Raw genomic sequence first — 27,972 nt, 5'->3', positions numbered from 1 at the left:
CAGGGCTGGGCGGAAGCGGGCAAGTGAGGCCGGGCGGAAGCGGGCAAGGGAGGCCGGGCGGAAGTGGCGGCGGCCATGGCGGCGGCGGCGGGCGCGGGTCCCGCGGTGCCGCGGGCGCAGACGAAGACGAAGCAGAAGCAGAAGCGGTTCGTACCGCAGCGGCTGAAGGTGCCCCGAGCGGCAGATCCGCTGCTCGCAGTGCTCGGCTGGGGCGTCACACACCAGGTGCGGGCGGGGCCCTCCCGCACTGCGGCCCCCCCGGCAGCGCGACCCTCCTCGATTGGGGCCCCCCTCGATTAGGACCCCCTTAATTGGGGATCCCCTTAATTAGGGACCCGCCCTAATTGGGACTCCTATTAATTAGGGCCCCTCTGAATTGAACCCCCTTTTAATTAGGACCCCCCTTAATTGGGACCCCCCTAATTAGGACCCCCCTTTAATTAGGACCCCCCTTAATTGGGGACCCGCCCTAATTAGGACCCCCTTTAATTAGGAACCCCCTTAATTGGGGACCTGCCCTAATTAGGACCCCCCCTTTAATTAGGACGCCCCTTAATTGGGACCCCCATTAATTAGGACCCCTCCTTTAATTAGGACCTCCCTTAATTGGGGACCCGCCCTAATTAGGACCCCCCTTTAATTAGGACCCCCCTAATTGGGGACCCCCCTAATTAGGACCCCCCCTTAATTGGGAACCTCGTTAATTAGGACCCCCTTTAATTAGGAACCCCCTTAATTGGGGACCCCCTAATTAGGACCCCCCCTTAAATGGGGACCCGGCCTAATTAGGACCCCCCTTTAATTAGGACCCCCCTTAATTGGGAACCCCATTAATTAGGACCCCTCCTTTAATTAGGGACCCGCCCTAATTGGGGACCCCCCTATTAATTAGGGACCTCCCTTAATTGGAGACACCTCTTAATTGGGACTCCCCTTAATTGGGGACTCCCCTCAATTAGGGCCCCCCTGAATTGGGAACACTCCCTTAATTGGGAATACTCCTTTAATTGGGGCTCCCCTTTAATTGGGGACCTGCACTAATTAGGACTACCCTGATTGGGACTCCCCTTTAATTGGGGACCCCCCCTTAATTTGGGCCCCGCGCTAATTGGGACCCACCCTAATTAGGACCCCCCCTTTAATTGGGGACCCGCCCTAATTGGGACCCACCTTAATTAGGTAGGACCCCCCTTTAATTGGGGATCCCCCCTTAATTGGGGACCCGCCCTAATTAGGATTGGCCCTAATTGGGACTTCCCTTAATTGGGAACCCTCCTCAATTGGGGAACCCCCTTAATTGGGGACCTGCCCTAATTGGGACCCCCCTTTAATTAGGACCATCGCTTTAATTAGGACCACCCCTTTAATTGGGGACCCCCTTTAATTGGGACCCACCCTAATTAGGACCGCCCTTTTAATTGGGGACCCCCCCTTTAATTGGGGACCCCCTTTAATTGGGACTCCCCTTAATTGGGCACCCCCTTTAATTGGGACTCCCCTTAATTGGAGACCCTCCTCAATTGGGGAACCCCCCTTAATTGGGACCCCTCCCTTTAATTAGGACCTCCCCTTTAATTGGGATCCCCCCCTAATTGGGACCCTCCCCTTTAATTAGGACCCCTCCCCCTCACTGGGACCCCGCCCTAATTAGGAACCCCCCCTTTAATTGGGGAACACCCCCTAATTGGAGACCTCCCCTTTAATTGGAGACCCCCCTTTAATTGAAGACTCCCCTTTAATTGGGGAACCCCCTTTCATTGGAGACTCCCCTTTAATTGGGGACTCCAATTATAATTGGGAACCCCCCCTAATTGGAGACCCCCCTTTAATTGGGGAGCTCTCCTTTAATTGGGGACCCCACTTATAATTGGGGAACGCCCCCTTTAATTGGGGAATCTCCCCTTTAATTGGAGACCCCTTTAATTGGAGACCCCCCCTAATTGGAGACTCCCCTTTAATTGGGGACTCCCCTTATAATTGGGAACCCCCCCCTAAGTGGAGACCCCCCCCCCTTTAATTAGGACCTGTCCCCCTTAATTAGAACCCGCCCCAATTGAGACCCCCCCCTTTAATTGAAGACTCCCCTTTAATTGGGGAACCCCTCCTTTTAATTGTGGACCCCCCTTTAATTGGAGACCCCCTTTAATTGGAGACCCCCTTTAATTGGGGACCCCCTTTAATTGGAGACTCCCTTTAATTGGGGAATCCCCCCCTTTAATTGGGGAAACCCCCTTTAATTGGAGACTCCCCTTTAATTGGGGACTCCCCCTTTAATTGGGGACCCCACTTATAATTGGGACCCTCCCCTAATTGGAGACCCCCCTTTAATTGCGGAACCCCCCTTTAATTGGAGACTCCCTTTAATTGAGGAACGCCCTCTTTAATTGGGGACTCCCCCCCTTTAATTGGAGACCCCCTTTAATTGGAGACCCCTCTTTAATTGGAGACCCCACTTTTAATTGGAGACCCCTCTTTTAATTAGGGACCCCCCTTTAATTGGAGACTCCCTTTAATTGGGGAATCCCCCCCCTTTAATTGGAGACCCCTTTAATTGGGGACCCCCCTAATTGGAGACCCCCCTTTTAATTGGGAACCCCCCCTTTTAATTGGGGACCCCCCTTTAATTGGGGACCCCCCTTTAATTGGACCCCCCCTTTAATTAGAGGAGCTGGCAGGGACCCCTTCTCTTAATTGGAACCGCCTTTAATTACGGGGCTGATAGAGACCCCTTTCTTAATTAGAACCCCTTTAATTGGGCGGGGGGGGCTGGTAATGACCCCCTTTAATTAGGGGGGGACTGATAGGGACCCCTTTTAATTAGGGGGGGGCTGGCAGGGATTTCTGCCCTTAATTAGGTACCCCTTTAATTGGGGGGGGGCAGGGACTCCTTTAATTGGGGAGGGGCTTGTAGGGACCCCCTTTAATTAACGGGGGGGTTAATGAGGGTCTTGGGTTGGGGGGTTCATTGTTTTGGGGGGGTGTCTTGGTTTGGGGGGGCTCTTGGTTTGGGGGTTCATTGTTTTGGGGGTCTTGGTTTTGGGGGGTTCTTGGTTTTGAGGGTTCATTGTTTTGGGGGGTGTCTTGGTTTGGGGGGGTTCTTGGTTTTGGGGGTTCATTGTTTTGGGGGGGTCTTGGTTTTGGGGAGGTTCTTGGTTTTGGGGATTCATTGTTTTGGGGGGTCTTGTTTTTGGGGGGGCTCTTGGTTTTGGGGGGCTCTTGGTTTGGGGGGTTGTCTTGGTTTGGGGGGTTCATTGTTTTGGGGGGTGTCTTGGTTTGGGGGGTGTCTTGGTTTGGGGGGTTCTTGGGTTTTGGGGGGTTCTTGGGTTTTGGGGGGTTCATTGTTTTTAGAGGGTTCATTGTTTTGGGGGGCTCTTGGTTTTTGGGAGCTCTTGGGTTTGGGGGGGTTCATTGTTTTTGGGGGGCTCTTGTTTTTGGGGGGCTCTTGGGTTTGGGGGGTTCATTGTTTTGGGGGTTCTTGTTTTGGGGGGTTCTTGGTTTTGGGGGTTCATTGTTTTGGGGGTGTCTTGGTTTGGGGGTTCTTGGTTTTGGGGGGTTCTTGGTTTTGGGGGTGTCTTGGTTTGGGGGTTCTTGGTTTTTGGGGGGGTTCTTGGTTTTGGGGGGTTCTTGGTTTGAGGGGATTTCTTGTTTTTGGGGAGTGGGTTTCTTTGCTTTTGGGGGGATTCCTGGTTTTTGGGGGGGTTCTTGGTTTTGAGGGGTTCTTGGTTTTGGGGTGGTTCTTGGTTTTTGGGGGGGTTCCTCATTTTGGGGGTTTCTTGGTTTTTTGGGGGGGTTTCCTCATTTTGGGGGTGTTCCTCATTTTTTGGGGGGGTTTCCTCATTTTGGGGGGGTTCTTGTTTTTTTGGGGGGAGTTTCCTCATTTTTTGGGGGGGTCTTGTTTTTTTGGGGGGGGTTGATGGTTTTTGGGGGGGTTGATGGTTTTTTGGGGGGGTCCCTCACTTTGGGGGTGTTCTTGGTTTTTTTTGGGGGGGTTGATGGTTTTTTGGGGGGGTTGATGGTTTTTTGGGGGGGTCCCTCACTTTGGGGGTGTTCTTGGTTTTTTTTGGGGGGGTTGATTTTTTTTTGGGGTTGTTGATGGTTTTTGGGGGGGTTCCTCATTCTGGGGGTCCCCCCCCGTCCCCCCCAGATTAACGAGCTCAGCCAGGTCCCGCTGCCCGTTATGCTCCTTCCCGATGACTTCAAAGCCAACTCCAAGATCAAAGTCAACAACCACCTCTTCAACCGGTAGGGACGCAGCTCGGGGGGTCCCAAGGACACGGTTTGGGGGGGACCTCTTGGGACCTCTGGAGAGCCGTTGGTGTGGTCAACACATCGGCCTTCTGTCCCAGAGATGGGGTTGGGGGGTCAGGAACTGGTGGTGGTGGTCTTCATCCCATGGGGTGGATGGATCAGGAACGGGTGGTGATGATCTTCATCCCATGGGTTTGATGGATCAGGAACGGGTGGTGATGATCTTCATCCCATGGGTTTGATGGATCAGGAACTGGTGGTGATGATCTTCATCCCATGGGTTTGATGGATCAGGAACGGGTGGTGATGATCTTCATCCCATGGGTTTGATGGATCAGGAACTGGTGGTGATGATCTTCATCCAATGGGTTTGATGATCGGTGGGTCAAGAACTGGTGGTGATGGTTTCATCCCATGGGTTGGATGGATCAGGAAGTGGTGGTGATGGTTTCATCCCATGAGTTGGATGGTTGGATGGATCAAGAACTGGTTGGTGATGATCTTCATCCCATGAGTTGGATGGATGAGGAACTGGTGGTGATGATCTTCATCCCATGGGGTGGATGGATCAGGAAGTGGTGGTGATGGTTTCATCCCATGGGTTTGATGGTTGGATGGATCAAGAACTGGTGGTGATGATCTTCATCCCATGAGTTGGATGGATCAGAAACTGGTGGTGATGGTTTCATCCCATGGGTTGGATGATCTGTGGGTCAAGAACCAGTGGTGATGATCTTCATCCCATGAGTTGGATGGATCAGGAACTGATGGTGATGATCTTCATCCCATGGGATGGATGGTTGGATGGATCAGGAACCAGTGGTGATGGTCTTCATCCCATGGGTTGGATGATCAGATGGATCAGAAACTGATGGTGATGATCTTCATCCCATGGGTTTGATGATCGGAGGGTCAGGAACTGGTGGTGATGGTCTTCATCCCATGGGTTTGATGGTTGGATGGATCAGGAACTGATGGTGATGGTCTTCATCCCATGGGTTGGATGGTTGGTGGGTCAAGAAATGGTGGTGATGATCTTCATCCCATGGGTTTGATGATCGGTGGGTCAAGAACCCGTCGGTTGATCGCACCCAAAGAGCAGCGCTCAACATCTCAAAGTCCAGATGGACACCCATAACCAGTGGTGGCCCTCAGGTCTCCATCCCATGACCAGAACTCTTTGCTATCTCCACCAACCATCTCCATGAGCCTCCAACGTGCGCTCACAGCCCAGAACCCCCCCGCGGAGGTGTCCAAGACCACATTGGATGGGCCTCGAAGGCCCTGAGGTGTCCCTCAGGTTGGATCTCGATGCCTTTGAGGTCCTTTCCAACCCATCCCATGTCTCCACCACCACGTCCTCCTTCTCCAAACCTTAGGGAGAACCTTCCCAACCACTTCAAGTTCAAGGAATACTGTCCTCAAGTCTTCCGCAACCTCCGCGAGCGCTTTGGCGTCGACGACCAGGACTACCAGGTGGGTGGACACCTCCTTTCCGGGGGGATTTCCCTCCTTTTAGGCTCTCTCTTCCTTTGTGGGATTCGTTTTCCTCTTCCTTGGAGCCATTTCCGACTTTGCCGTTGGGTTCTTCTGGGTTTTTTGGGGCCCTTCTTGACTTTTTTGGGGCCCTTCTTGACTTTTTTGGGGCCATTCTTGACTTTTTTGGGGCCGTTCTTGACTTTTTTGGGGCCCTTCTTGACTTTTTTGGGGCCGTTCTTAACTTTTTTGGGGCCGTTCTTGACTTTTTTGGGGCCGTTCTTGACTTTTTTGGAGCCGTTCTTGACTTTTTTGGGGCCGTTCTTGACTTTTTTGGGGCCGTTCTTGACTATTTTGGGGCCGTTCTTGACTTTTTTGGGGCAGTTCTTGACTATTTTGGGGCCATTCTTGACTTTTTTGGGGCCCTTCTTGACTTTTTTGGGGCCGTTCTTAACTTTTTTGGGGCCGTTCTTGACTTTTTTGGGGCCGTTCTTGACTTTTTTGGGGCCGTTCTTGACTTTTTTGGAGCCGTTCTTGACTTTTTTGGGGCCGTTCTTGACTTTTTTGGGGCAGTTCTTGACTATTTTGGGGCCGTTCTTGACTATTTTGGGGCCGTTCTCGACTTTTTTGGGGCCCTTCTTGACTTTTTTGGGGTCATTCTTGACTTTTTTGGGGCCGTTCTTGACTTTTTAACGGCGTTTCTTACTTTTCCATTGGGTTGTTGTGGTTTTTTGAGGGCCGTTCTTGACTTCTTTTGGGGCCATTTTTGACTTTTTAATGGCATTTCGTACTTTTCCGTTGGGTTATTGCGATTTTTTGGAGCCATTCTTGACTTTTTTTGGGGCCATTCTTGACTTTTTTGGGGGCCCTTCTTGACTTTTTTGGGGGCCCTTCTTGACTTTTTTGGGGCCGTTCTTGACTTTTTAATGCGTTTCTTACTTTTCCATTGGGTTATTGCGGTTTTTTTGGGGCCGTTCTTGACTTTTTGGGTCCATTCTTGACTTTTGAATTGAGTTTCTTACTTTTCTGTTGTGTTCTTGTGGTTTTTTGGGGCCGTTCTTGAGTTTTTGGGGTCCGTTCTTGACTTTTGAATGGAGTTTCTTACTTTTTCATTGAGTTCTTGCGTTTTTTGGGGCAGTTCTTGAGTTTTTAATGGGTTTTCTTACTTTTCTGTTGGGTTTTTCCATTTTTTGTGGGCCATTCTTGACTTTTTAACGGTTTTTCTTACATTTCCGTTGTGTTCTTGTGTATTTTTTGAGGCCATTCTTGACTTTTTAACGGCGTTTCTTACTTTTCCGTTGGGTTCTTGTGGTTTTTTGGGGTTGTTCTTGACTTTTTTGAGGCCATTCTTGACTTTTCCGTTGGGTTATTGCGTTTTTTTGGGCCGTTCTTGACTTTTTTGGGGCATTCTTGACTTTTTTGGGACCGTTTTTGACTTTTTAACGGCGTTTCTTATTTTTCCATTGGGTTATTGCGTTTTTTTGGTGCCGTTCTTGACTTTTCGGGGGCCGTTCTTGACTTTTTTGGGGCCGTTCTTGACTTTTTAACAGAGTTTCTTACTTTTCCATTGTGTTATTGCATTTTTTGGGGCCATTCTTGACTTTTTTGGGGCCATTCTTGACTTTTTTGGGGCCATTCTTGACTTTTTTGGGGCCATTCTTGACTTTTTTGGGGCCATTCTTGACTTTTTAACGGCGTTTCTTACTTTTCCGTTGGGTTATTGCATTTTTTTGGAGCCGTTCTTGACTTTTTAATGGTGTTTCTTACTTTTTTCATTGGGTTCTTGTGTTTTTTTGAGGCCGTTCTTGAGTTTTTGGGGCCGTTCTTGACTTTTGAATTGAGTTTCTTACTTTTCCGTTGGGTTATTGCGTTTTTTGGGGCCGTTCTTGACTTTTTTGGGGCCGTTCTTGACTTTTTTGGGGCCGTTCTTGACTTTTTAACGGCGTTTCTTACTTTTCCGTTGGGTTCTTGCATTTCTTTGGGGCCATTCTTGACTTTTTTGGTGCCATTCTTGACTTTTTAACTTTTTTTTTTACCTTTTCATTGGATCCTTGCGTTTTTTTGAGTCCCTTCTCGCCTTTTTTCACACCATCTCTTACTTTTCCGTCGCACTCGTGATTTTGAGCTCATCCCTCATTTCCCGTAGGATTCCTATATTCTTTTTCCAACGCCCTCACCTTCCCATTTCCGTGTTTTTTAACCCCAAAATAGGTGTCTTTAACGCGGAGTCCCCCCCAGTGGGAACCCAACGGGCGGCGCTTCCTCCTCTCCTCCGACCGAACGCTGGTGGTGAAGGAGCTTTCGAGCGAGGACGTGGCCGACGTTCACGGTTTGCTTTCCCATTATCACCAGGTACTGGGAGAACTGGGAAAGAGATTCCCGGGGAGCTTCGAGGAGGAGGGGGAGGGTTCTCAGAAGAACCCCCCCTTTCTTTTTGGGGTTATTTTGGGGGTACAGTACGTGGTGCAATGTCACGGCAGTACGTTGCTGCCGCGATTCCTCGGCATGTACCGCCTCAGCGTGGAGAGCGAGGACACCTACCTGCTCGTCATGAGGAACCTCTTCAGCCACCGCCTGCCCGTCCATCGCAAGTACGACCTCAAGGTAAACTTGGGGGGACCCCCCCCCCGAAAAAATAAATTAGGGGACCCCCAAATCCAGGAATCACTTCTTGAAAGCTCAGATCCTCCCTGAAACCTCCGATCTCCATCCTCGAAGTCTTCCTGTGCTGCTCAAAGAGGGTCTTAAGGGAAACGGGGAGCCCCCCACTGAATTCTGGGAGCACCCCCAAAAACCTGAGAGCACCCCCAAAAACCTGAGAGCACCCCCAAATGCTTAGAGCCCCTCCAAATCCTGAGACCCCCCCTGAAACATGGGATCTTCCTCCCCAACTCTGCCCGTGCACCTCAAATACAGCCTCAGGGTAACCAGGGAGCCCCCCCAAAAAAAACTCTGGGAGCCCCCCCAAACTCTGGGAGCCCCCCCAAAACCTGGGAGACCCCCAAAACCCTTAGAGCTCCCCCAAACACTGAGAACCCCCCCAAAAACCTGGGATCTCCCTCCCCAACTCTCCCCATGCACTTCAAATACAGCCTCAAGGTGCCCCCCCCAAAATTCTGGGAGCCCCCCCAATTCTGGGAAACCCCCCCAAAATCCTGAGAGCACCCCCAAAATCCTGGGAGCCCCCCCAAACCCTGAGACCCCCCCCCAAAACCTGGGATCTCCCTCCCCAACTCTACCCGTGCACCTCAAATACAGCCTCAGGGTAACCAGGGAGCCCCCCCAAAAAAAAACTGGGAGCCCCCCCGAAAACTCTGGGAGCCCCCCCAAAACCTGGGAGACCCCCAAAACCCTTAGAGCTCCCCCAAACGCTGAGAGCCCCCCCAAAACTTGGGATCTCCCTCCCCAATTCTCCCCATGCACTTCAAATACAGCCTCAAGGTGCCCCCCCCCCAAAACCCTGGGAGCCCCCCCAAAACCCTTAGAGCCCCCCCGAAACCCTTAGAGCCCCCCAAAATTCTTAGAGCTCCCCCAAAACCTGAGACTCCCCCCCAAAACCTGGGATCTTCCTCCCCAACTCTGCCCGTGCACCTCAAATACAACCTCAGGGTAACCAGGGAGCCCCCCCAAAAAAAAACTGGGAGCCCCCCCAAAACTCTGGGAGCCCCCCCAAAACCTGGGAGACCCCCCCAAACCCTTAGAGCCTCCCCAAAACTTGAGACTCCCCCCAAAATCTGGGATCTCCCTCCCAAACTCACCCTGTGCACCTCAAATACAGCCTCAAGGTGCCCCCCCCAAAACCCTGAGAGCCCCCCAAAATTCTTAGAGCCCCCCCAAAACCTGAGACTCCCCCCCAAAACCTGGGATCTCCCTCCCCAACTCTCCCCGTGTACCTCAAATACAGCCTCAAGGTGCCCCCCCCAAAACCCTGGGAGCCCCCTCCGAAACCCTGGGAGCCCCCCCAAAACCTGGGAGAGCCCCCCAAACCCTTAGAGCCCCCCCAAAACTTGAGACTCCCCCCAAAACCTGGGATCTCCCTCCCCAACTCACCCTGTGCACCTCAAATACAGCCTCAAGGTGCCCCCCCCAAAATCCTGGGAGCCCCCCCAATACCCTTAGAGCCCCCCCAAATGCTTAGAGCCCCCCAAACCCTGAGAGCCCCCCCAAAACCTGGGCTCTCCCTCCCCAACTCAAATACACCCTCAGGGTAACTGGAGACCCCCCCCCCAAATTCTGACACCCCCCCCAAATTCTGACACCCCCCCAACTCCAAGCCCCCCCCCAAGCTTGAAAACTCCCCCAAAATCCTACGAGCCCCCCCAAATCTGACCCCCCCCCCCAAACCCTGCCCCCCCCCCTCTTCCTCAAGGGACCCCCCCAAACTTTAACCCCCCCCCCAAATAATTCCTTTCCCCCCAAAAATAATACCACAGACCCCCCCCAAACCCCTGGGACCCCCCCCCAAACCAGGGGGTACCCCAATATCCATCACACCCCCTCTTTTTGCCCCCCCCCCCTTTTAGGGCTCTTTGGTGTCGCGAGAGGCGAGTGACAAAGAGAAGGTAACGAGGAAGGGGGGGGGCCTTAATGAGAGCTCATTAACTGCCCCCCCCTTAATGACCCCTCATTAATTACCCCCAACAAGCCCCCCCACGCTCTTTCCCCCCCCAAAACACTTTTGGGGTCCCCCCCGTACCCCCTAATTTGACCCCTTTTCCCTTTACCTCCCCAATCCTATTGCATTTTTGGCGTTCAGTCCCCCCCAAAGCCACATTTTTATACCCCCCCTATATTTTACCCCCCCATTTTTCACCCTAATATATTTTGGGGTCCCCCCACACTCTTTCCCCCCCAAAAACACTTTTGGGGTCCCCCCCGTACCCCCTAATTTGACCCTTTTTCCCTTTACCTCCCCAATCCTATTGCGTTTTTGGGGTTCAACTCCCCCAAAGCCACATTTTTATGCCCCCCCTTATATTTTACCCCCCCCATTTTTCACCCTAATATATTTTGGGGTCCCCCCATTCCCTTTCTGCCCCCCTAAATCTTTTGGGGTCCCCCCGTACCCCCTAATTTGACCCCTTTTCCCTTTACCTCCCCAATCCTATTGCGTTTTTGGTGTTCAGTCCCCCCCAAAGCCACATTTTTATGCCCCCCCCATACTTTATCCCCCCCCTTTTCACCCTGATTTATTTTGGGGTCCCCCCCACGCCCTTTCCCCCCCAAACCACTTTTGGGGTCCCCCCGTACCCCCTAATTTGACCCTTTTTCCCTTTACCCCCCCAATCCTATTGCGTTTTTGGTGTTCAGTCCCCCCCAAAGCCACATTTTCATACCCCCCCCTTATATTTTAACCCCCCCCATTTTCCACCCTAATATATTTTTGGGGTCCCCCCCCCAAAAAAAAAATCAAGGGCAAAGATCTCCCCACTTTGAAGGACGTGGATTTCCTCACCAGAGCGGAGAAGGTTTACGTCGATCCCGAAGACCAAAGGGACTTCATGGAGAAACTCAAACGCGACGTTGAGGTTTGGGGGGGGGAACACCCCAAAAATAACTTCCCCCCCCACTTTTTTAAGCCCCCCTTTTTTTTAAGCCCCCCCAAAATCTTATGACCCCCCAACTTTTCCGTTTCAGTTCTTGGTGCAGTTGAAGATGATGGATTATAGTCTTCTTCTGGGGATCCACGAAGTGGATCGAGCGGAAGAGGAAGAGGAAATAGAGGAAGAGGAAATAGGGGGGGGGGAAGAAGGGGGGTTTTCAGTCTTGGGGGGTACTTTTGGGACCCCCCCGGAAGGAATCGGTTCTTCCTTTAATTCCCATCGCCTCCTCGGACGCGGCGATTTCGACCCTTGCGTTGACGTCTACGCTTTGCGATGCGCCGAAAGTGAGCGGAAAAGAGGGATTTTTGGGGGGGATTTGGTATTTTGGGGGTTTTTTTGGGGGGGGGGGACCCCAAAATTGATACATACTCCGATTTTTCCAAAGGTGCCCCCCGGAAAGAGGTGTATTTTATGGGGCTCATTGATGTCCTCACGCAATACGACGCTCGGAAGAAGGCGGCGCACGCGGCCAAGACGGTCAAACATGGGGTGAGGGGGGCGGGGCTTAAAGGGGGAGGGGTCAAAATGGGGGGGAGGGGCTCCTCATTAATTAGGGGGTGGGTGGGGCACTTCTTAATTAGGAGAGTGGGATATCATCTTAATTAGGGGGGAAAAACAGGGACCCCTTTAAATTAATAGGGGGTTAAATGGGGGTACAGGGAATCCCCTTTGTTATTGGGGGGTGATGGGGACCCTGTTAATTGGGGGGGGGTCAAAATGGGGGGGAGGGGCTCATTAATTAGGGGGGGCGGGTGGGGCACCTCTTAATTAGGAGGGTGGGATATCCCCTTAATTAGGGGGGAAAAAACAGGGACCCCTTTAAATTAATAGGGGGTTAAATGGGGGTACAGGGAATCCCCTTTGTTATTGGGGGTGATGGGGACCCCGTTAATTAGGGGGGGTCAAAATGGGAGGAGAGGGGCTCCTCGTTAATTAGGGGGGTGGGTGGGGCACTTCTTAATTAGGAGAGTGGGATATCCTCTTAATTAGGGGGGAAAAACAGGGACCCCTTTAAATTAATAGGGGGTTAAATGGGGGTATAGGGACTCCCCTTTGTAATTGGGGGGTGATGGGGACCCCGTTAATTAAGGGGGAGGGGTCTAAATGGGAGGGGAGGGGCTCCTCATTAATTAGGGGGGGCGGGTGGGGCACCTCTTAATTAGGAGGGTGGGATATCCTCTTAATTAGGGGGGAAAAACAGGGACCCCTTTAAATTAATAGGGGGTTAAATGGGGGTACAGGGACTCCCCTTTTTAATCAGAAGGGTGATGGGGACCCCATTAATTAGGGGAGGGGTCAAGATGGGAGGGGAGGGGCTCCTCATTAATTAGGGGGGTGGGTGGGGCACCTCTTAATTAGGAGGATGGGATATGCTCTTAATTGGGGGTTAAGGGGGGGCTGTAGGGGTTTGGGGGCTCAGGGGGCGTTGTGGGGGGGGCTGTAGGAGTTTGGGGGTTCAGGGGGGGTTGTGGGGAGCTGTAGGGGTTCAGGGGGGTTGTGGTGGGGCTGTAGGGGTTTGGGGGTTCAGGGTTGTTATGGGGGGGCTGTAGGAGTTTGAGGGAGTTGTGGGGGGCTGTAGGGGTTTGGGGGTTCAGGGGGGGTTGTGGGGAGCTGTAGGGGTTCAGGGGGCGTTGTGGGGGGGCTGTGGGAGTTTGGGGGAGTTGTGGGGAGCTGTAGGGGTTTGGGGGTTCAGGGGTGGTTGTGGGGGGGCTGTAGGGGTTCCGGGGGGGGTTGTGGGGGGGCTGTAGGAGTTTGGGGGTTCAGGGGGGCTGTAGGGGTTTGGGGGGTTGTGGGGGGCTGTAGGGGTTTGGTGTTTCGGGGGGGCTGTAGGGGTTTGGGGGTTCAGGGGGGGTTGTGGGGGGGGCTGAAGGAGTTTCGGGGTTCAGGGGGGTTGTGGGGGGGCTGTAGGGGTTTGGGGGGGTTGCGGGGGGGCTGTAGGAGTTTGGGGGTTCAGGGGGGTTGCGGGGGGCTGTAGGGTTTGGGGGGGTTGTGGGGGGGCTGTAGGGGTTTGGGGGTTCAGGGGGGTTGTGAGGGGGCTGTAGGTGTTTGGGGGTTCTGGGGGGTTGTGGGGGGGCTGTAGGAGTTTGGGGGAGTTGTGGGGGGGTGTAGGAGGGCTTTGTGGGTTCGGGAGGGCTGTAGGGGTTCAGGGGGGATTGGGGGGGGCTGTAGGGGTTTGGGGGTTCGGGAGGGCTGTAGGGGGGCTGTAGGGTTTTGGGGGGGTTGGGGGGGGTTGGTGGGGTCTGTAGGGGTTGGGGGGGTTGTGGGGGGGCTGTAGGAGTTTGGGGGTTCAGGGGGGTTGCGGAGGGCTGTAGGGGTTCGGGGGGGTTGTAGGAGGGCTGTAGGTGTTTGGGGGTTCGGGGGGGTTGGGGGGGGCTGTAGGGGTTGGGGGGGGGTTGTGGGGGGTTGTGGGGGGGCTGTAGTGGTTTTTGGGGGGTCCCTAAGCTGTCCCCCCCCCCAGGCCGGAGCGGAGATCTCTACAGTTCATCCCGAACAATACGCAAAGCGCTTCCTCGACTTCATCACCAACATCTTTGCCTGAGGGGGGGGCGTAGGGGCCCCCCCGGACCAAAGTTGGGGGGGACCCCCCCCCCCAAAAAACACCCTCACCCCCCCAATCCCCCCCCAGGATTTGCTGCCCCCCCAAAACGGGGGTTTTGCTGTTCAAGTGCCTTAACTTTATTCAAGGGGGGAATATGGGGGGGTCCAGACCGACCCCCCCCCAAATCACTGGGGGCCCTCTGAACCCCCTATTCTTTTTGGGGGGGGGGTGTACAGATAGGGGACCCCCCCCTCCCCCATCAATGGGACCCTTGTTGGGGGGCCACCAACCCCCCCCCATCAGTGCAGCCCCCCCAGTTCCCATGGGGGAGGGGGGGACCTGCAGGGAGGGGGGGGGAAGCCCCCCCCATCATTCCAGGGGGCTCTGGGGGTGACCCCCCCCCAATAAATAAATTATTGAACTGCACCCGGCTCTGCCCCCCATTAATGGGGAACCCCCCCCTTACTGGGACCCCCCCCCATCGCTATGGCCCCCCCCTTCTTACTGGGGACCCCCCCTTACCGGGGACTGCCTCCTATGACTGGGACCCCCTATTATTGGGGACCCCCCCATTACTGGGAGCCCCCCCATCACTGGGTACCCACTATTACTGGGGACCCCCCCCCATCCCCCCAGTACGAGCCCCGCCCCAAACCGCCCCCGCCCACATTTGGCCACGCCCCCTTTCTTGGCCACGCCCCTTCCCTTTGATCGCGGTTCTGTAGCCCTTCCTCTCTGCCTCACCCCTCACGTGACTCCTTGTAGCACCGCCCCCTCCAGCTGAGCCTCTTGAAGCCCCGCCCCTCCATAGCCCCGCCCCCCTCGTGGCTCCGCCGCGTTTTAGCCCCGCCCGCTCGGCTGGATCGGCTCTTCTGACCCCGCCCCCTCACGTGACCCTGTCCTTCGTGGACACGCCCCCTTCCGCTGGCCCCGCCCTCTCACAGAACCTCTTCCGGTTGACCTCATTGCCCCGCCCACACCGCCCTCTCCCGTAGCCCCGCCCAGTCTCGTAACCACGCCCCTTCCTTTGACTCCACTCCTTTGAAGTCCCGGACCCGCCCACTCACGTGATCCTGTCATTCATAGCTCCACCCCCTCCCAATGGCCTCTGCTCTTCTGGCCCCGCCCTCACGTGACTCCATCAGTCATCGCTCCACCCCCTCCCAATGGCCTCTGCTCTTCTGGCTCCGCCCCCTCACGTGACCCCGTTCTTCATAGCCCCATGGGCTCCGTTCTTCTAACCCCGCCCCCTCACGTGACCACGCCCTTCGTAGCCCCGCCCCTCCCCGGACACCGCTATTCTATCCCCGCCCCCTCCCCTTTAGCCCCGCCCCTTCCCTCGCTCTCACTTCAGGCCCCGCCCCTCGCCGCTGTTGCCATGACGACGCTCCCCTCCCTCCCCCCCGTTGCCATGGCGGCCCCGCCCCGCGCGAGGGGAGGGGGTGTGGGTCACGTGGGCGCGCGCGGCTCCGCGCAGGTCCCCCCGCCCGCCGCCCCCGCCATGCAGCGCGCGCCGGGCCATGGTGCGTCCGGGGGGGGGGGAGATTGGGGGGATTGGGGGGGGCCTTGAGGGGATGGAGGATATGGGGGTGCAAAGGGGGGGGTGGGGGGGGCTGTGCTGTTCCCCTGTCCCCCCAAATTCCTCCCCCTGGTAACCCCCGGGGCCCTCTGAAACCACCGCATCCCCACTTTGCACCTCCAGAGCCACACTGGGGTCCCCCCAATCCTCTCCAGACCCCCCCAGAACCCCCTTTGGCCCACCCTGAGCCCCCCCAAAGACCCCTGGGTCCCCCCAATGCTGTCTTGCCCCCCCCGAACCCCCTTTGGCCCACCCTGAGCCCCCCCAGACACCCCTGGGGTCCCCCCAATCCTCTCCAGACACCCCTAAACCCCCCCAGGATCCCCCAGACCCCCCCAGGCCTGTCCTGCCCCCCCAGACCCCCCCTTTGGCCCACCCTGAGCCCCCCCAAACACCCCTGGGGTCCCCCCAATCCTGTCCTGACCCCCCAGACCCCTCACTGACCCACCCTGAGCCCCCCCAGACACTCCTGGGTCCCCCCAATCCTCTCCAGACACCCCCAGAACCCCCTTTGGCCCACCCTGAGCCCCCCCAAACACCCCTCGGGTCTCCCCAATGCTGTCCTGACCCCCCTAAACCCTCCCAGGATCCCCCAGACCCCCCCAGGCCTGTCCAGACCCCCCTTTAGCCCACCCTGAGCCCCCCCAAACACCCCTGGGTCCCCCCCAGTCCTGTCCCGCCCCCCCCAAACCCCCCAGGATCCCCCCAGACCCCCCCAATCCTGTCCTGTGCCCCCAAACCCCCCCTTTGGCCCACTCTGAGCCCCCCCAGACACCCCTGGGTCCCCCCAATCTTGTCCTGACCCCCCAGAACCCCCTTTAGCCCACCCTGAGCCCCCCCAGACACCCCTGGGGTCCCCCCAATGCTGTCCTGACCCCCCAGACCCCCCTTTGGCCCACCCTGAGCCCCCCCAAACACCTCTGGGGTCCCCCTAATCCTGTCCTGCCCCCCCCTCTTGGGCCCCCCCCCAAGTCCCCCCTGGAACCCCTGATCTTCTCCCCCTCCCCCCAATAATGTGGGGACACCCCCCCTAATAGACACCCCCACCCCCCCCAGAACCCCCCTGGATTCCCCCCAATCCTGTCCTGCCCCCCCAGACCCACCCCAGATCACCCCAAAACACTTCGCCAATCAATGCCCCCCCCCAATCAATGGGGACCCCCCAATCAATGCCCCCCCCAATCAATGCTCCCCCCAATCAATGGGGACCCCCTCCCAATCAATGCCCCCCCAATCAATGCCCCCCCCAATCAATGCTCCCCCAATCCATGGGGACCCCCCCAATCAATGCCCCCCCCAATCAATGCCCCCCCAATCCATGGGGACCCCCCGATCAATGCCCCCCAATCAATGCCCCCCCCAATCAATGCTCCCCCCCAATCAATGCCCCCCCCCAATCAATGCCCCCCCCCCAATCAATGCCCCCCCCCCCCAATCAATGCCCCCCAATCAATGCCCCCACCCAATCAATGCCCCCCCAATCAATGCCCCCCCAACCAATGGGGACACCCCCCAATCAATGCCCCCCCAAATCCTTGAAGGGGTTTTAGGGGGGTCCATAAAATATGAGGGGGGGTCACCAAGGAGGTTGCAGCCCCCCCAAACTCTGTGGGGGGGTCACAGGCAGTTTTTATTTGGGGGGGGGGGCGGTTATGGTGCTGTTTTAGGGGCTCAGGGGGGAAAGGACTATGTTTTGGGGATTCGGGGTGGGGGTTCGGGGGGGTTCGGGGGGGTGGGGGTGCTGTGAGTGACCCCCCCCCGCTGTGTCCCCCCCCCCAGCCCGCGGCTCGTGGCTCTGCTGACTCAGCGGCGGCTCACGGGGTACCCCATGGGCTCACCAGGTGGGTGCGACCCCCCCTTCAAAGATGGGGGACCCCCCCCCAAAAGCACAGGGGACCCCCCCCAAAAGCGCAGGGAACCCTCAAAGCTCAGGGAACTCCCCCTAAGTGCAGGGACCCCCCCCAAAAGATAGGGGACCCCCCCCCAAAGGTAGGGGAACCCCCAAAGCTCAAGGGACGCCCCCAAAGCACAGGGACCCCCTCAAAGATAGGGAACCCCGCCAAAGCGCAGGGACCCCCCCCAAAGTACAGGGACTCCCCCAAAGATAAAAGACCCCCCCAAAGCTCAGGGACCCCCCCAAAGGTAGGGGAACCCCCAAAGTTCACGGAACCCCCCCAAAACACAGGAACCGCCCCAAAGATAGGGGACCCCCCCAAAGCACAGGGGGATCCCCAAAGATAGGGACACCCCCAAAGGACAGGGAATCCCCCCCAAAGATAGGGGACCCCCCCCAAAGCGCAGGGACCCCCCCAAAAGCACATGGACCCCCCTAAAGATAGGGGAACCCCCCAAAGTGTAGGGAACCCCCCAAATGTAGGGGAACCCCCAAAGCTCAGGGAACCCCCCCAAAGATAGGGGACCCCCCCCAAACCCACATGGGACCCCAATCCCGGGGGGACCCCCCCCTATTTAGGGACTCCCCTATTTAGGGTCTCCTATCCCATAATTTGGGGACCCCAATCCCATAATTTGGGGATCCCCCATAATATGGTGACCCCCCCCTCATTTGGGGACCCCAATCCCGGGTGTGGAGTCTTCCCCCCCCGATTTGGGGACCGCTATCCCATAATTTGGGGACCCCCCCAATAATGTGGGGACCCTCTCCCATTTGGGGACCCCAATCCCATTATTTGGGGAACCCCATAATGTGGGAACCCCAATCCCATACTTTGGGGACCCCCCCATAATGTGAGGACCCCCCCAACGTGCAGAGACCCCCCCCGATTTGGGGGACCCCAATCCCATAATGTGAGGACCCCTCATAATATGGGGACACCCCCCAATTTGGGGACCCCTATCCAGAGGTGTTGGGACCCCCCCCGCATTTGGGGACCCCCCCAAAATGTGGAGACCCCCCCAAAAGCGCAGGGACTCCCCCCCCCCAATTTGGGGACCCCAATCCCAGGTATGAGGACCCCCTCATTTTGGGGACCCCTATCTCATAATGTGGGGACCCCCCTAATATGGTGACTCCCCCCCCAACTTGGGGACCCCAATCCCATAATTTGGGGACCCCCCATAATGTGGGGACCCCCCCAAAGTGCAGAGACCCCCCCCGATTTGCTCTCTAATACTTTTGGGGTCCCTCCTGCTTTGGGGGGGGGTTTCTCTCATATTTTGGGGAGGTCTCACATTTTGGGGTGTCTCTCACATTTTGGGGGGGTCTCTGACATATTTTTGGGGGGTCCTCACATTTTGGGGGGTCCTCACATTTTGGGGGGGTCCCTAATGCTTTGAGGGGGGGGGATCTCACATTTTGGGGGGGCTCTCACACTTTTGGGGTCCCTCACGCTTTGGGGGGGGCCTCTAACATTTTGGGGGGGTCACTAACCTTTTGGGGTCCCTCACGCTTTGGGGGGGTCCCTAATGCTTTGGGGGAGGGGGTTAATATTTTGGGGTCACTTTGGGGGGGCCCCTCACACTTTGGGGGGTTCCTCATGCTTTTGGGGTGTCTCTCACCTTCTTTGGGGTGTCTCTCACCTTTTAGGGGGTCTCTAAGCTTTTTGGGGGTGTCTCTAAGCTTTTGGGGTGTCTCTCACCTTTTTGGGGTCTCTCTCACCTTTTGGGGTGTCTCTCACCTTTGGGGGTCCCTCATTCTTTGGAAGACCCTTTAACACTTGGATGGGTTCTGATGGTTCAGAGCCACTTTGAGATGATCCCTCACACTTTGGGTGAATCCCTCACACTTTTGGGGAGTCCCTCACACTTTTGGGGAGTCCCTCATACTTTTGGGGTCTCTCTCACTTTTTGGGGTGTCTCTCACCTTTTGGGGGTCCCTCATTCTTTGGAAGACCCTTTAACGCTCTGATGGGTTCTGATGTTTCAGAGCCACTTTGAGATGAATCCCTCACACTTTGATTGAATCCCTCACCCTCTTGGGGTTCCTCTCACTCTCTTGGGGTTCCTCTCACCTTTTTTGGGTCTCTCTCACCTTTTTTGGGGTGTCTCTCACCTTTTTGGGGTCTCTCTCACCTTTTTGGGTGTCTCTCACCTTTTGGGGGTCCCTCATTCTTTGGAAGACCCTTTAAAGCTCTGATGGGTTCTGATGTTTCAGAGCCACTTTGAGATGATCCCTCACACTTTGGGGTGAATCCCTCACACTTTTGGGGTGTCTCTCACCTTTTTGGGGTGTCTCTCACCTTTTTGGGGTGTCTCTCACCTTTGGGGGTCCCTCATTTGGAAGACCCTTTAATGCTTTGATGGGTTCTGATGTTTCAGAGCCACTTTGAGATGAATCCCTCACACTTTGAGATGATCCTTCACACTTTGATTGAATCCCTCACACTCTTGGGGTTCCTCTCACCTTTTAGGGGTTCCTCTCACCTTTTTGGGGTCTCTCTCACCTTTTTGGGGTGTCTCTCACCTTTGGGGGTCCCTCATTCTTTGGAAGACCCTTTAACCCTTTGATGGGTTCCGATGGTTCAGAGCCACTTTGAGATGATCCTTCACACTTTGAGATGAATCCCTCACACTCTTGGGGTTCCTCTCACCTCTTTTGGGGTTCCTCTCCCCTTTTTGGGGTGCCTCTAACCTTTTTTGGGGTCTCCTCCCCCCCCTCCTCCCCCTTATCCCCGCAGTGTCCTTCGTCCTCTCCAGGATGGCGTCCTGCGGAGGGACCACCAAAAACAAAGTGACGGTATCCAAACGCGTTTGGGACTTCTTGACCAAGGAGAGCCCGGCCAAGCTGACTCGCCTCAAGGAGGAAACCAAGGTCACCATTTTGGTCGACGGCGAAACGTCGGACATTTACGTCCTCCAACTCTGCGTTCCCACCGCCGGTCCACCCGGAGGTCTTTGTCCGGCACGAAAAGCCCTCAAAGCTCTTTTGAAGGAAACCGAGAAAGAGTTGAAGAAGAAGACAACTCAACGCCACGGCGAATTGCTCGGTTGCGTTTTGGAACCCGGTGGTGGAGCTAATTTAGGAAACCGAGGCCCAAGCGGAAGCCGTGGTGGTGGTGGTGGTGGTGGTCCCACAGCGGGATGTTCTCGAGATGAAGAACCGGAACGGCAATGTCCCATTTGTCTTGGAGAGATCCAGAAGATGAAGACGTTGGAGAAGTGCCGCCATTCTTTCTGCGAGGACTGCATCACGCGGGCGTTGCAGGTCAAGACGGCGTGTCCCATGTGCGGGAGGTTCTACGGGCAACTGGTGGGCAACCAACCACCCAACGGGCGGATGTTGGTCACCAGGGACGCCGGGTTGCTCCTGCCCGGTTACGAGAAGTTTGGCACCATCATCATCCAGTACGTCTTCCCACCCGGCGTCCAAGGGGTAAGGTGGCACCCAGGTGGACCGAGCCACCGGCGGGGAAGTGGGGAGGGACTGGGTGGCACCGGAGGATGGAGATGGGGGCGCCCATGGGTGGCTTGGTGGCCCTTCGGGGTCTCCTGAATGCGATGGGTGGCTCTGGGCAACCTTGGGGGCCTTTGACTCCGTTGGGTTGCGTTGGGCGACCTTGGGTGTCCTCAAACTTGACTGGTGGCCCTCAAGCCCCTTGGGTGACGTTGGGCAACCTTGGGTGTCCTCAAACCCTACTGGGTGCCCTCAAACTTGATGGGTGGCCCTGGGCAACCTTGGGTTCCTTTGACTCCATTGCGTGGCGTTGGGCAACCTTGGGTGTCCTCAAACCTCATGGGTGGCCCTGGGCAACCTTGGGTGCCTTCAAACCTCATGGGTGGCCCTGGGCAACCTTGGGTGCCTTCAACCCTGATGAGTGGCCTTGGGCAACCTTGGGTGCCCTCAAACTTGATGGGTGGTCCTGGGCAACCTTGGGTGTCCTCAACCCTGATGGGTGACCTCAACCCCGTTGGGTGGCTCTGGGCAACCTTGGGTGCCCCCGACCCTCTTGGGTGTCATTGGGCAACCTTGGGTGTCCTCAAACCCTACTGGGTGCCCTCAAACTTGATGGGTGGCCCTGGGCAACCTTGGGTTCCTTTGACTCCATTGCATGGCGTTGGGCAACTTTGGGTGTCCTCAAACCTCATGGGTGGCCCTGGGCAACCTTGGGTGCCCTCAAACCCTACTGGGTGTCCTCAACCCCAATGAGTGGCCTTGGGCAACCTTGGGTTCCTTCGACCCCATTGGGTGGCCCTGGGCAACCTTGGGTGTCCTCAAACCTCATGCGTGGCCCTGGGCAACCTTGGGTGACCTCAAACCCTACTGGGCGCCCTCAAACTTGATGGGTGGCCCTGGGAAACCTTGGGTTCCTTCGACCCCGTTGGGTGGCCCTGGGCAACCTTGGGTGCCCTCAACCCTGATGGGTGACCTCAACCCTGTTGGGTGGTCCTGGGCAACCTTGGGTGCCTTCGACTCCGTTGGGTGGCGTTGGGCAACCTTGGGTGCCTTCAAACCTCATGGGTGGCCCTGGGCAACCTTGGGTGCCTTCAACCCCGTTGGGTGACCTTGGGTGCCCTCAAACCCTGCTGGGTGCCCTCAACCCCGTTGGGTGACATTGGGCAACTTTGGGTGCCCTCAAACCTCATGGGTGGCCCTGGGCAACCTTGGGTGCCCTCAAACCCTACTGGGCGCCCTCAAACTTGATGGGGTGGCCCTGGGAAACCTTGGGTTCCTTCAACCCCATTGGGTGGCCCTGGGCAACCTTGGGTGCCCTCAACCCTGATGGGTGACCTCAACCCTGTTGGGTGGCCCTGGGCAACCTTGGGTGCCCTCAAAGACTACTGAGCCCCCCCAAACCCTTCTTGGTACCCCCAAACCTTTATCCTTGACATCCTTTGTGCCCCCCAAAACTCTTCTGGCTTCTCCCACTCAGTGTTTTCTTCTCTGGGTCCCCCCAAACCCTTCTTGGTACCCCCAAACTATATCTTTGGTATCTTTTGGGTCCCCCAAACTCTTCTGAGTGCTCCCACTCAGCGTTTTATTCCCTGGGTCCCCCCAAAATCCTTCTTGATTCCCTCAAACCTGTATCCTTTGCCCCTTTGGGTCCCCCCAAACCTTTATCCTCAGCATCCTTTGGGTCCCCCAAAACTCTTCTGAGTGCTCCCACTCAGTGTTTTCTTCCCTGGGTCCCCCCAAACCCTTCTTGGTACCCCCAAACCTGTATCCTCAGCATCCTTTGGGTCCCCCAAAACTCTTCTGAGTGCTCCCACTCAGTGTTTTATTCCCTTGGGTCCCCCAAACCCTTTTGGGTACCCCCAAACCTGTATCCTCAGCATCCTTTGGGTGCCCCAAAACTCTTCTGAGTGCTCCCACTCAGTGTTTTCTTCCCTGGGTCCCCCAAAATCCTTCTTGGTGCCCTCAACCCTATATCTTTGGCAGCTTTTGGGTCCCCCAAAACTCTTCTGAGTGCTCCCACCCAGTTTTTTATTCCCTGGGTCCCCCCAAAATCCTTCTTGGTACCCCCAAACCTTTATCCTCAGCATCCTTTGTGCCCCCCAAAACTCTTCTCACTGCTCCCACTCATTGTTTTCTTCCCTTGGGTCCCCCCAAACCCTTTTTGGTACCCCCAAACCTGTATCCTCGACATCCTTTGGGTCCCCCAAACTCTTCTGAGTGCTCCCACTCAGTGTTTTATTCCCTGGGTCCCCCCAAAATCCTTCTTGGTGCCCTCCAACCTGTATCCTTTGCCCCTTTGGGTCCCCCCAAACCCTTCTTGGTACCCCCAAACCTGTATCCTCGACATCCTTTGGGTCCCCCAAACTCTTCTGAGTGCTCCCACTCAGTGTTTTCTTCCCTGGGTCCCCCTAAACCCTTCTCGGTACCCCCAAACCTGTATCCTTTGCCCCTTTGGGTCCCCCCAAACTCTTCTGAGTGCTCCCACTCAGTGTTTTCTTCTCTGGATCCCCCCAAAATCCTTCTTGGTTCCCCCCAAACCTTTATCCTCAGCATCCTTTGGGTCCCCCAAAACTCTTCCGGCTGCTCCCACTCATTGTTTTCTTCCCTGTGTCCCCCCAAACCCTTTTTGGTACCCCCAAACCTGTATCCTCAGCATCCTTTGGGTCCCCCCAAAACTCTTCCAGCCGCTCCCAGCCAGTTTTGCCCCCCGCTTTCTCTCCCCAGGTGGAGCACCCCAACCCCGGCGTGCGGTACCCCGGCACCACGCGAGTCGCTTACCTTCCCGACTGCCCCGAAGGGAATAAAGTTTTGGCTCTGTTCCGGAAAGCCTTCGCGCAGCGCCTGACGTTCACCGTCGGTACCTCGATGACCACCGGACGCGCCAACGTCATCACCTGGAACGACATCCACCACAAAACCAACTGCACCGGTGGACCCCAACTGTGAGCACCCCCTTTTTTTTTTGGGGGGGGGGGAACCTAGGGAGTGGGTTTGGGGAGTGGGGGGAAGGAATTAGGGGGGACACCTATAGGGAGGCACATAGGGAGTGGGTTTGGGGAGTGGGGGAAGGAATTAGGGGGGGCACCTATGGGGGGGGCACATAGGGAGTGGGTTTGGGGAGTGGGGGAAGGAATTAGGGGGGGCACCTATGGGGGGGGGACATAGGGAGTGGGTTTGGGGATGGGGGAAGGAATTTGGGGGGGCACCCATGGAGGAAGGCATTTAGGGAGTGGGGTTGGGGGGGAGGGGGAAGGAATTGGGGGGGACACCCATGGTGGGGGGGCACATAGGGAGTGGGTTTGGGGAGGGGGGAAGGAATTAGGGGGGGCACCTATAGGGGGGCACATAGGGAGGGGGTTTGGGGAGTGGGGGGGAAAGAATTAGGGGGGACACCCATGGTGGGGGGGCACATAGGGAGTGGGTTTGGGGAGGGGGGGGGAAGGAATTAGGGGGGGCACCCATGGTGGGGGGGGCACATAGGGAGTGGGTTTGGGGAGGGGGGGGGAAGGTATTGGGGGGTACACCCGTGGGGGGGGCACATAGGGAGTGGGTTTGGGGAGAGGGGGAAGGTATTGGGGGGGACACCCATGGTGGGGGGGCACATAGGGAGTGGGTTTGGGGGGGGGAAGGCATTAGGGGGGGCACATAGGGAGTGGGTTTGGGGAGTGGGGGGAAGGAATTAGGGGGGACACCTATAGGGGGGCACATAGGGAGTGGGTTTGGGGAGTGGGGGGAAGGAATTAGGGGGGGCACCTATGGGGGGCACATAGGGAGTGGTTTTGGGGAGGGGGGGAAGGAATTGGGGGGGGCACATAGGGAGTGGGTTTGGGGATGGGGGGAAGGAATTAGGGGGGACACCCATGGGGGGGCACATAGGGAGTGGCTTTGGGGGGCCGGGGGGGACACACACTGACACCCCCCCCCCCCCCGTGTCCCCCCAGTTTCGGGTACCCCGACCCCACGTATCTGTCGCGGGTGCAGGAGGAGCTGCGCGCCAAAGGCATCACTGACGACTGAGGGGGGGCCAAGGGTGGGGGGACCCCACTGCCAGAGGACCCCCCCATGGGCACTGGGGAGCCCCCTCAGACAGAGGGGACCCCCCCTGGAAAGACGGGACCCCCCCCAGGCACTGGGACCTCCCCCCCCATGGGCACCGGGGGCCCCCCCAGACAGAGGGGTTTCCCCCCCCCCCAGGGAGAGGGGACCCCTCCATGGGCAATGGGGACCCCCCCCATGGGCACCAAGACCCCCCCCAGAAAGATAGGACCCCCCCCCATAGGTACTGGGGATCCCTTCTGGGTGCCAGGACCCCCCCAGAAAGATGGGGACCCCCCCCCATGGGTGCCGGGGATCCCCCCCAGAAAGATAGGACCCCCCCCATGGGTACTGGGGATCCCTTCTGGGTGCCAGGACCCCCCCCCCAGGAAGTGGGGACCCCCCCCGTGGGCAACGGGGACCCTTTCTGGGTGCCATGACCCCCCCACCATGGGTACCAGGACCCCCCCCAGAAAGATGGGGAACCCCCCCAGACAGAGGGGTTTCACCCCCAGACAGAGGGGAACCCCACCATGGGCACCGGGGACCCCCCCCAAGGAAGATGGGACCCCCCCCATGGGCATCAGGGACCCCCCCCAGAAAGATGGGGACCCCTCTATGGGCACTGGGGACCCCCTCTGGGTGCCATGACCCCCCCCTATGGGTACCAGGACCCCTCCCCAAGTAGTGGGGACCCCCCCCGGGCACTGGGACCCCCCCATGGCCAACAGGGACCCCCCTCTGGGTGCCAGGACCCCCCCAAACAGAGGGGACCCCCCCCCCCCCATGGATGCCAGGACCCCCTGGGGACCCTCCCCAGAAAGATGGGGACCCCCCTATGGGCACCAGGGACCCCCAGAAAGATGGGACCCCCCCCTTGGACACCAGGAACCCCCCATGGGCACCAGGGACCCCCCCCCACGAAGATGGGGACCCCCCTGTGGGGACCCCCCCTCCAGAAAGATGGGACCCCCCCCATGGGTATCGGGGATCCCTTCTGGGTGCCAGGACCCCCCCCCAGACAGAGGGGACCCCCCCATGGGCACTGGGAACCCCCCCCCCCCCCAAAGATGGGACCCCCCCCATGGGCACCAGGGACCCCCCCAGAAAGATGGGGACCCCCCTATGGGCACCGAGGACCCCCTCTGGGTGCCATGACCCCCCCCTATGGGTACCAGGACCCCCCCCAGAAAGATGGGGACCCCCCTATGGGCACCGAGGACCCCCTCTGGGTGCCAGGACCCCCCCAGAAAGATGGGGACCTCCCCCCAGACAGAGAGGACCCCCCCAGAAAGATGAGGACCCCCCCCCCCAGAAAGATGGGGACCCCCCTATGGGCACCCGGACGCCCCCCAGACAGAGGGGACCCCCCCCATGGGCACCAGGGACCCCCCCTTTAATCCCTGGACCCCCCCCCAAGCCTTGGGGGGACCCCCCTCAATCCCTGACCCCCCCCAGAGCTGTGGGGGGGCTGTCCCAGTGCCCCCCCTTAGTGACAGCATCACTCTGTACATACCCCCCCCCATCCCCAGGACAGACGGACAGTTTTGGGGGGGCCCTGTACCCCCTTTTTCCCATCGGTGCCCCGGGGGGGGGCAGAGGGGGAGTGTCAGGGTCTGGGGGGGCCCCCCCTTAATTTATTTTGTAATCCCCCCCCCCCCAAAACAGCTCTGTAACTCGGACCAATAAAATATGCAATGCTGCGAGGGGGGGGGTCGGGGTTTGGGGGGGTCCCCCCACCTCCAGGAGCGATTTGGGGGGGCTTTTGGGGGTCTCCCCACCCCTAGAAGAGATTTGTGGGGGGTTTTGGGGTCCCCCCCACCTCTAGGAGCGATTTGGGGGGGCTTTTGGGGGTCCCCCCACCCCTAGAAGAGATATGGGGCCCCTTTAGACTCCTTTAGGGACCCACAGGACCCCTATAGAGACCCTTTAGGGACCCTCAGGACCCCTATAGAGCCCTCAGAACCCCTTAAGTGACCCTTAAAACCCCTTTAGGGACCCCCAGGACACCTATAGAACCCCCAGAACCCTTCTAGGGACCCCCAGGACCCCTCTAGGGACCCCTATAGAGCCCCCAGAACTCCTTTAGGGACCCCCAGGACCCCTATAGAGCCCCCAGGGCCCCTCAAGAGACCCTTAAGACCCCCTTAGGGACCCGCAGGACCCCTATAGAACCCCCAGAACCCTTTTAGGGACCACCCGAACCCCTTAGGGGACCCCCAGGACCCTTCTAGGGACCCCTATAGAGCTCACAGGACCCCTTAAGAGACCCTTTAGACCCCTTTAAGGACCCCCAGGACCCCTCTAGGGACCCCTATAGAGCCCTCAGGACCCCTTAAGAGACCCTCAGGACCCCTATAGATACCCCAGAACCCCTTAGGGGACCCCCAGAACCCTCTTAGAGACCCCTATAGAACCCACAGGACCTCTTTAGGGACCCCCAGAACCCCTATAGAGCCCCCAGAACCCTTCTGGGGACCTCTGTAGAACCCACAGGACCCCTATAGAGGCCCCGTAACCCCTTAGGGGACCCCTTAGGGACCCTTCTAGTGACCCCCCCCGACCCCTTTAGGGACCCCCACGTCCCCTATAGGACCCATAGGACCCCTCTAGAGACCCTCAGGACCCCTCGATGGGTCTTGGGGGGGTCCCTAGAAAGGTCCTGCGGGTCCTTAGAGGGGTCTGGGGGGGTCCCTAAAGGGGTTTTGGGGGTCCCCAGAGGGGTCCTGGGGGTCCCCAAAGGGGTTTTGGGGGTCCCTAAAGGGGTTTTGGGGGTCCCCTAATGGGTCCCGAGGGTTCCTGAAGGGGTTAACGTGGGTGGGCGGGGCCAAAGCGATGCCCATATATGGTGGGCGGGGCTTGCGAGGTGGCTCTGAGACGGGTGGGCGGGGCTAAAGCGATGCCCATATATGGGCAGGTGGGCGTTTGTAGTGGGCGGGGCTTGCGAGGTGGCGCTGGGGCGGGTGGGCGGGGCCAAAGCGATGCCCTTATATGGGTGGGGTGAGGTTTGTGGTGGGCGGGGCTAAAGCTATGCCCATATATGGGTGGTCAGGGCTAAAGTGATGCCCATATATGGGCAGGCAGGGGTTTGTGGTGGGCGTGGCTTGCGGGGTAGCTCTGAGGGGGTGGGCGTGGCCAC

At 57.6% G+C, this 27,972-nt stretch overlaps 2 protein-coding genes across 3 annotated transcripts; both read left to right on the top strand.

Annotated features, from left to right (window-relative positions):
* Positions 1-53: 53 nt before the first annotated feature.
* Positions 54-13,916, top strand: PIP4K2C (phosphatidylinositol-5-phosphate 4-kinase type 2 gamma). Of its 2 annotated transcripts, none has more exons than XM_054051697.1 (10): positions 54-225; positions 4,145-4,242; positions 5,628-5,724; positions 7,936-8,076; positions 8,182-8,328; positions 10,248-10,286; positions 11,163-11,252; positions 11,362-11,611; positions 11,713-11,816; positions 13,786-13,916. In XM_054051697.1, the coding sequence occupies exons 1-10, from the start codon at positions 76-78 to the stop codon at positions 13,864-13,866; spliced, it is 1,197 nt and encodes a 398-aa protein (XP_053907672.1). In that variant the 5' UTR covers positions 54-75; the 3' UTR covers positions 13,867-13,916. The 2 variants fall into 2 exon arrangements, with proteins under 2 accessions (XP_053907672.1, XP_053907671.1); XM_054051696.1 differs by having other exon boundaries at positions 11,139-11,252.
* Positions 13,917-15,285: 1,369 nt separating this feature from the next.
* DTX3 (deltex E3 ubiquitin ligase 3) lies at positions 15,286-24,898 on the top strand. Its single transcript, XM_054051515.1, has 5 exons — positions 15,286-15,389; positions 17,225-17,286; positions 20,083-20,777; positions 23,523-23,740; positions 24,740-24,898. Exons 2-5 carry the CDS (start codon positions 17,274-17,276, stop codon positions 24,813-24,815), a joined length of 1,002 nt encoding a protein of 333 aa, XP_053907490.1. The 5' UTR covers positions 15,286-15,389; positions 17,225-17,273; the 3' UTR covers positions 24,816-24,898.
* Positions 24,899-27,972: the final 3,074 nt, after the last annotated feature.

The sequence above is a fragment of the Cuculus canorus genome, chromosome 29 (genome assembly GCF_017976375.1).
Source record: "Cuculus canorus isolate bCucCan1 chromosome 29, bCucCan1.pri, whole genome shotgun sequence".
Taxonomy (NCBI): domain Eukaryota; kingdom Metazoa; phylum Chordata; class Aves; order Cuculiformes; family Cuculidae; genus Cuculus; species Cuculus canorus.
The sequence above is the reverse complement of the archived record's forward strand: the minus strand, read 5'-3'. Positions and strand labels throughout refer to the sequence as shown.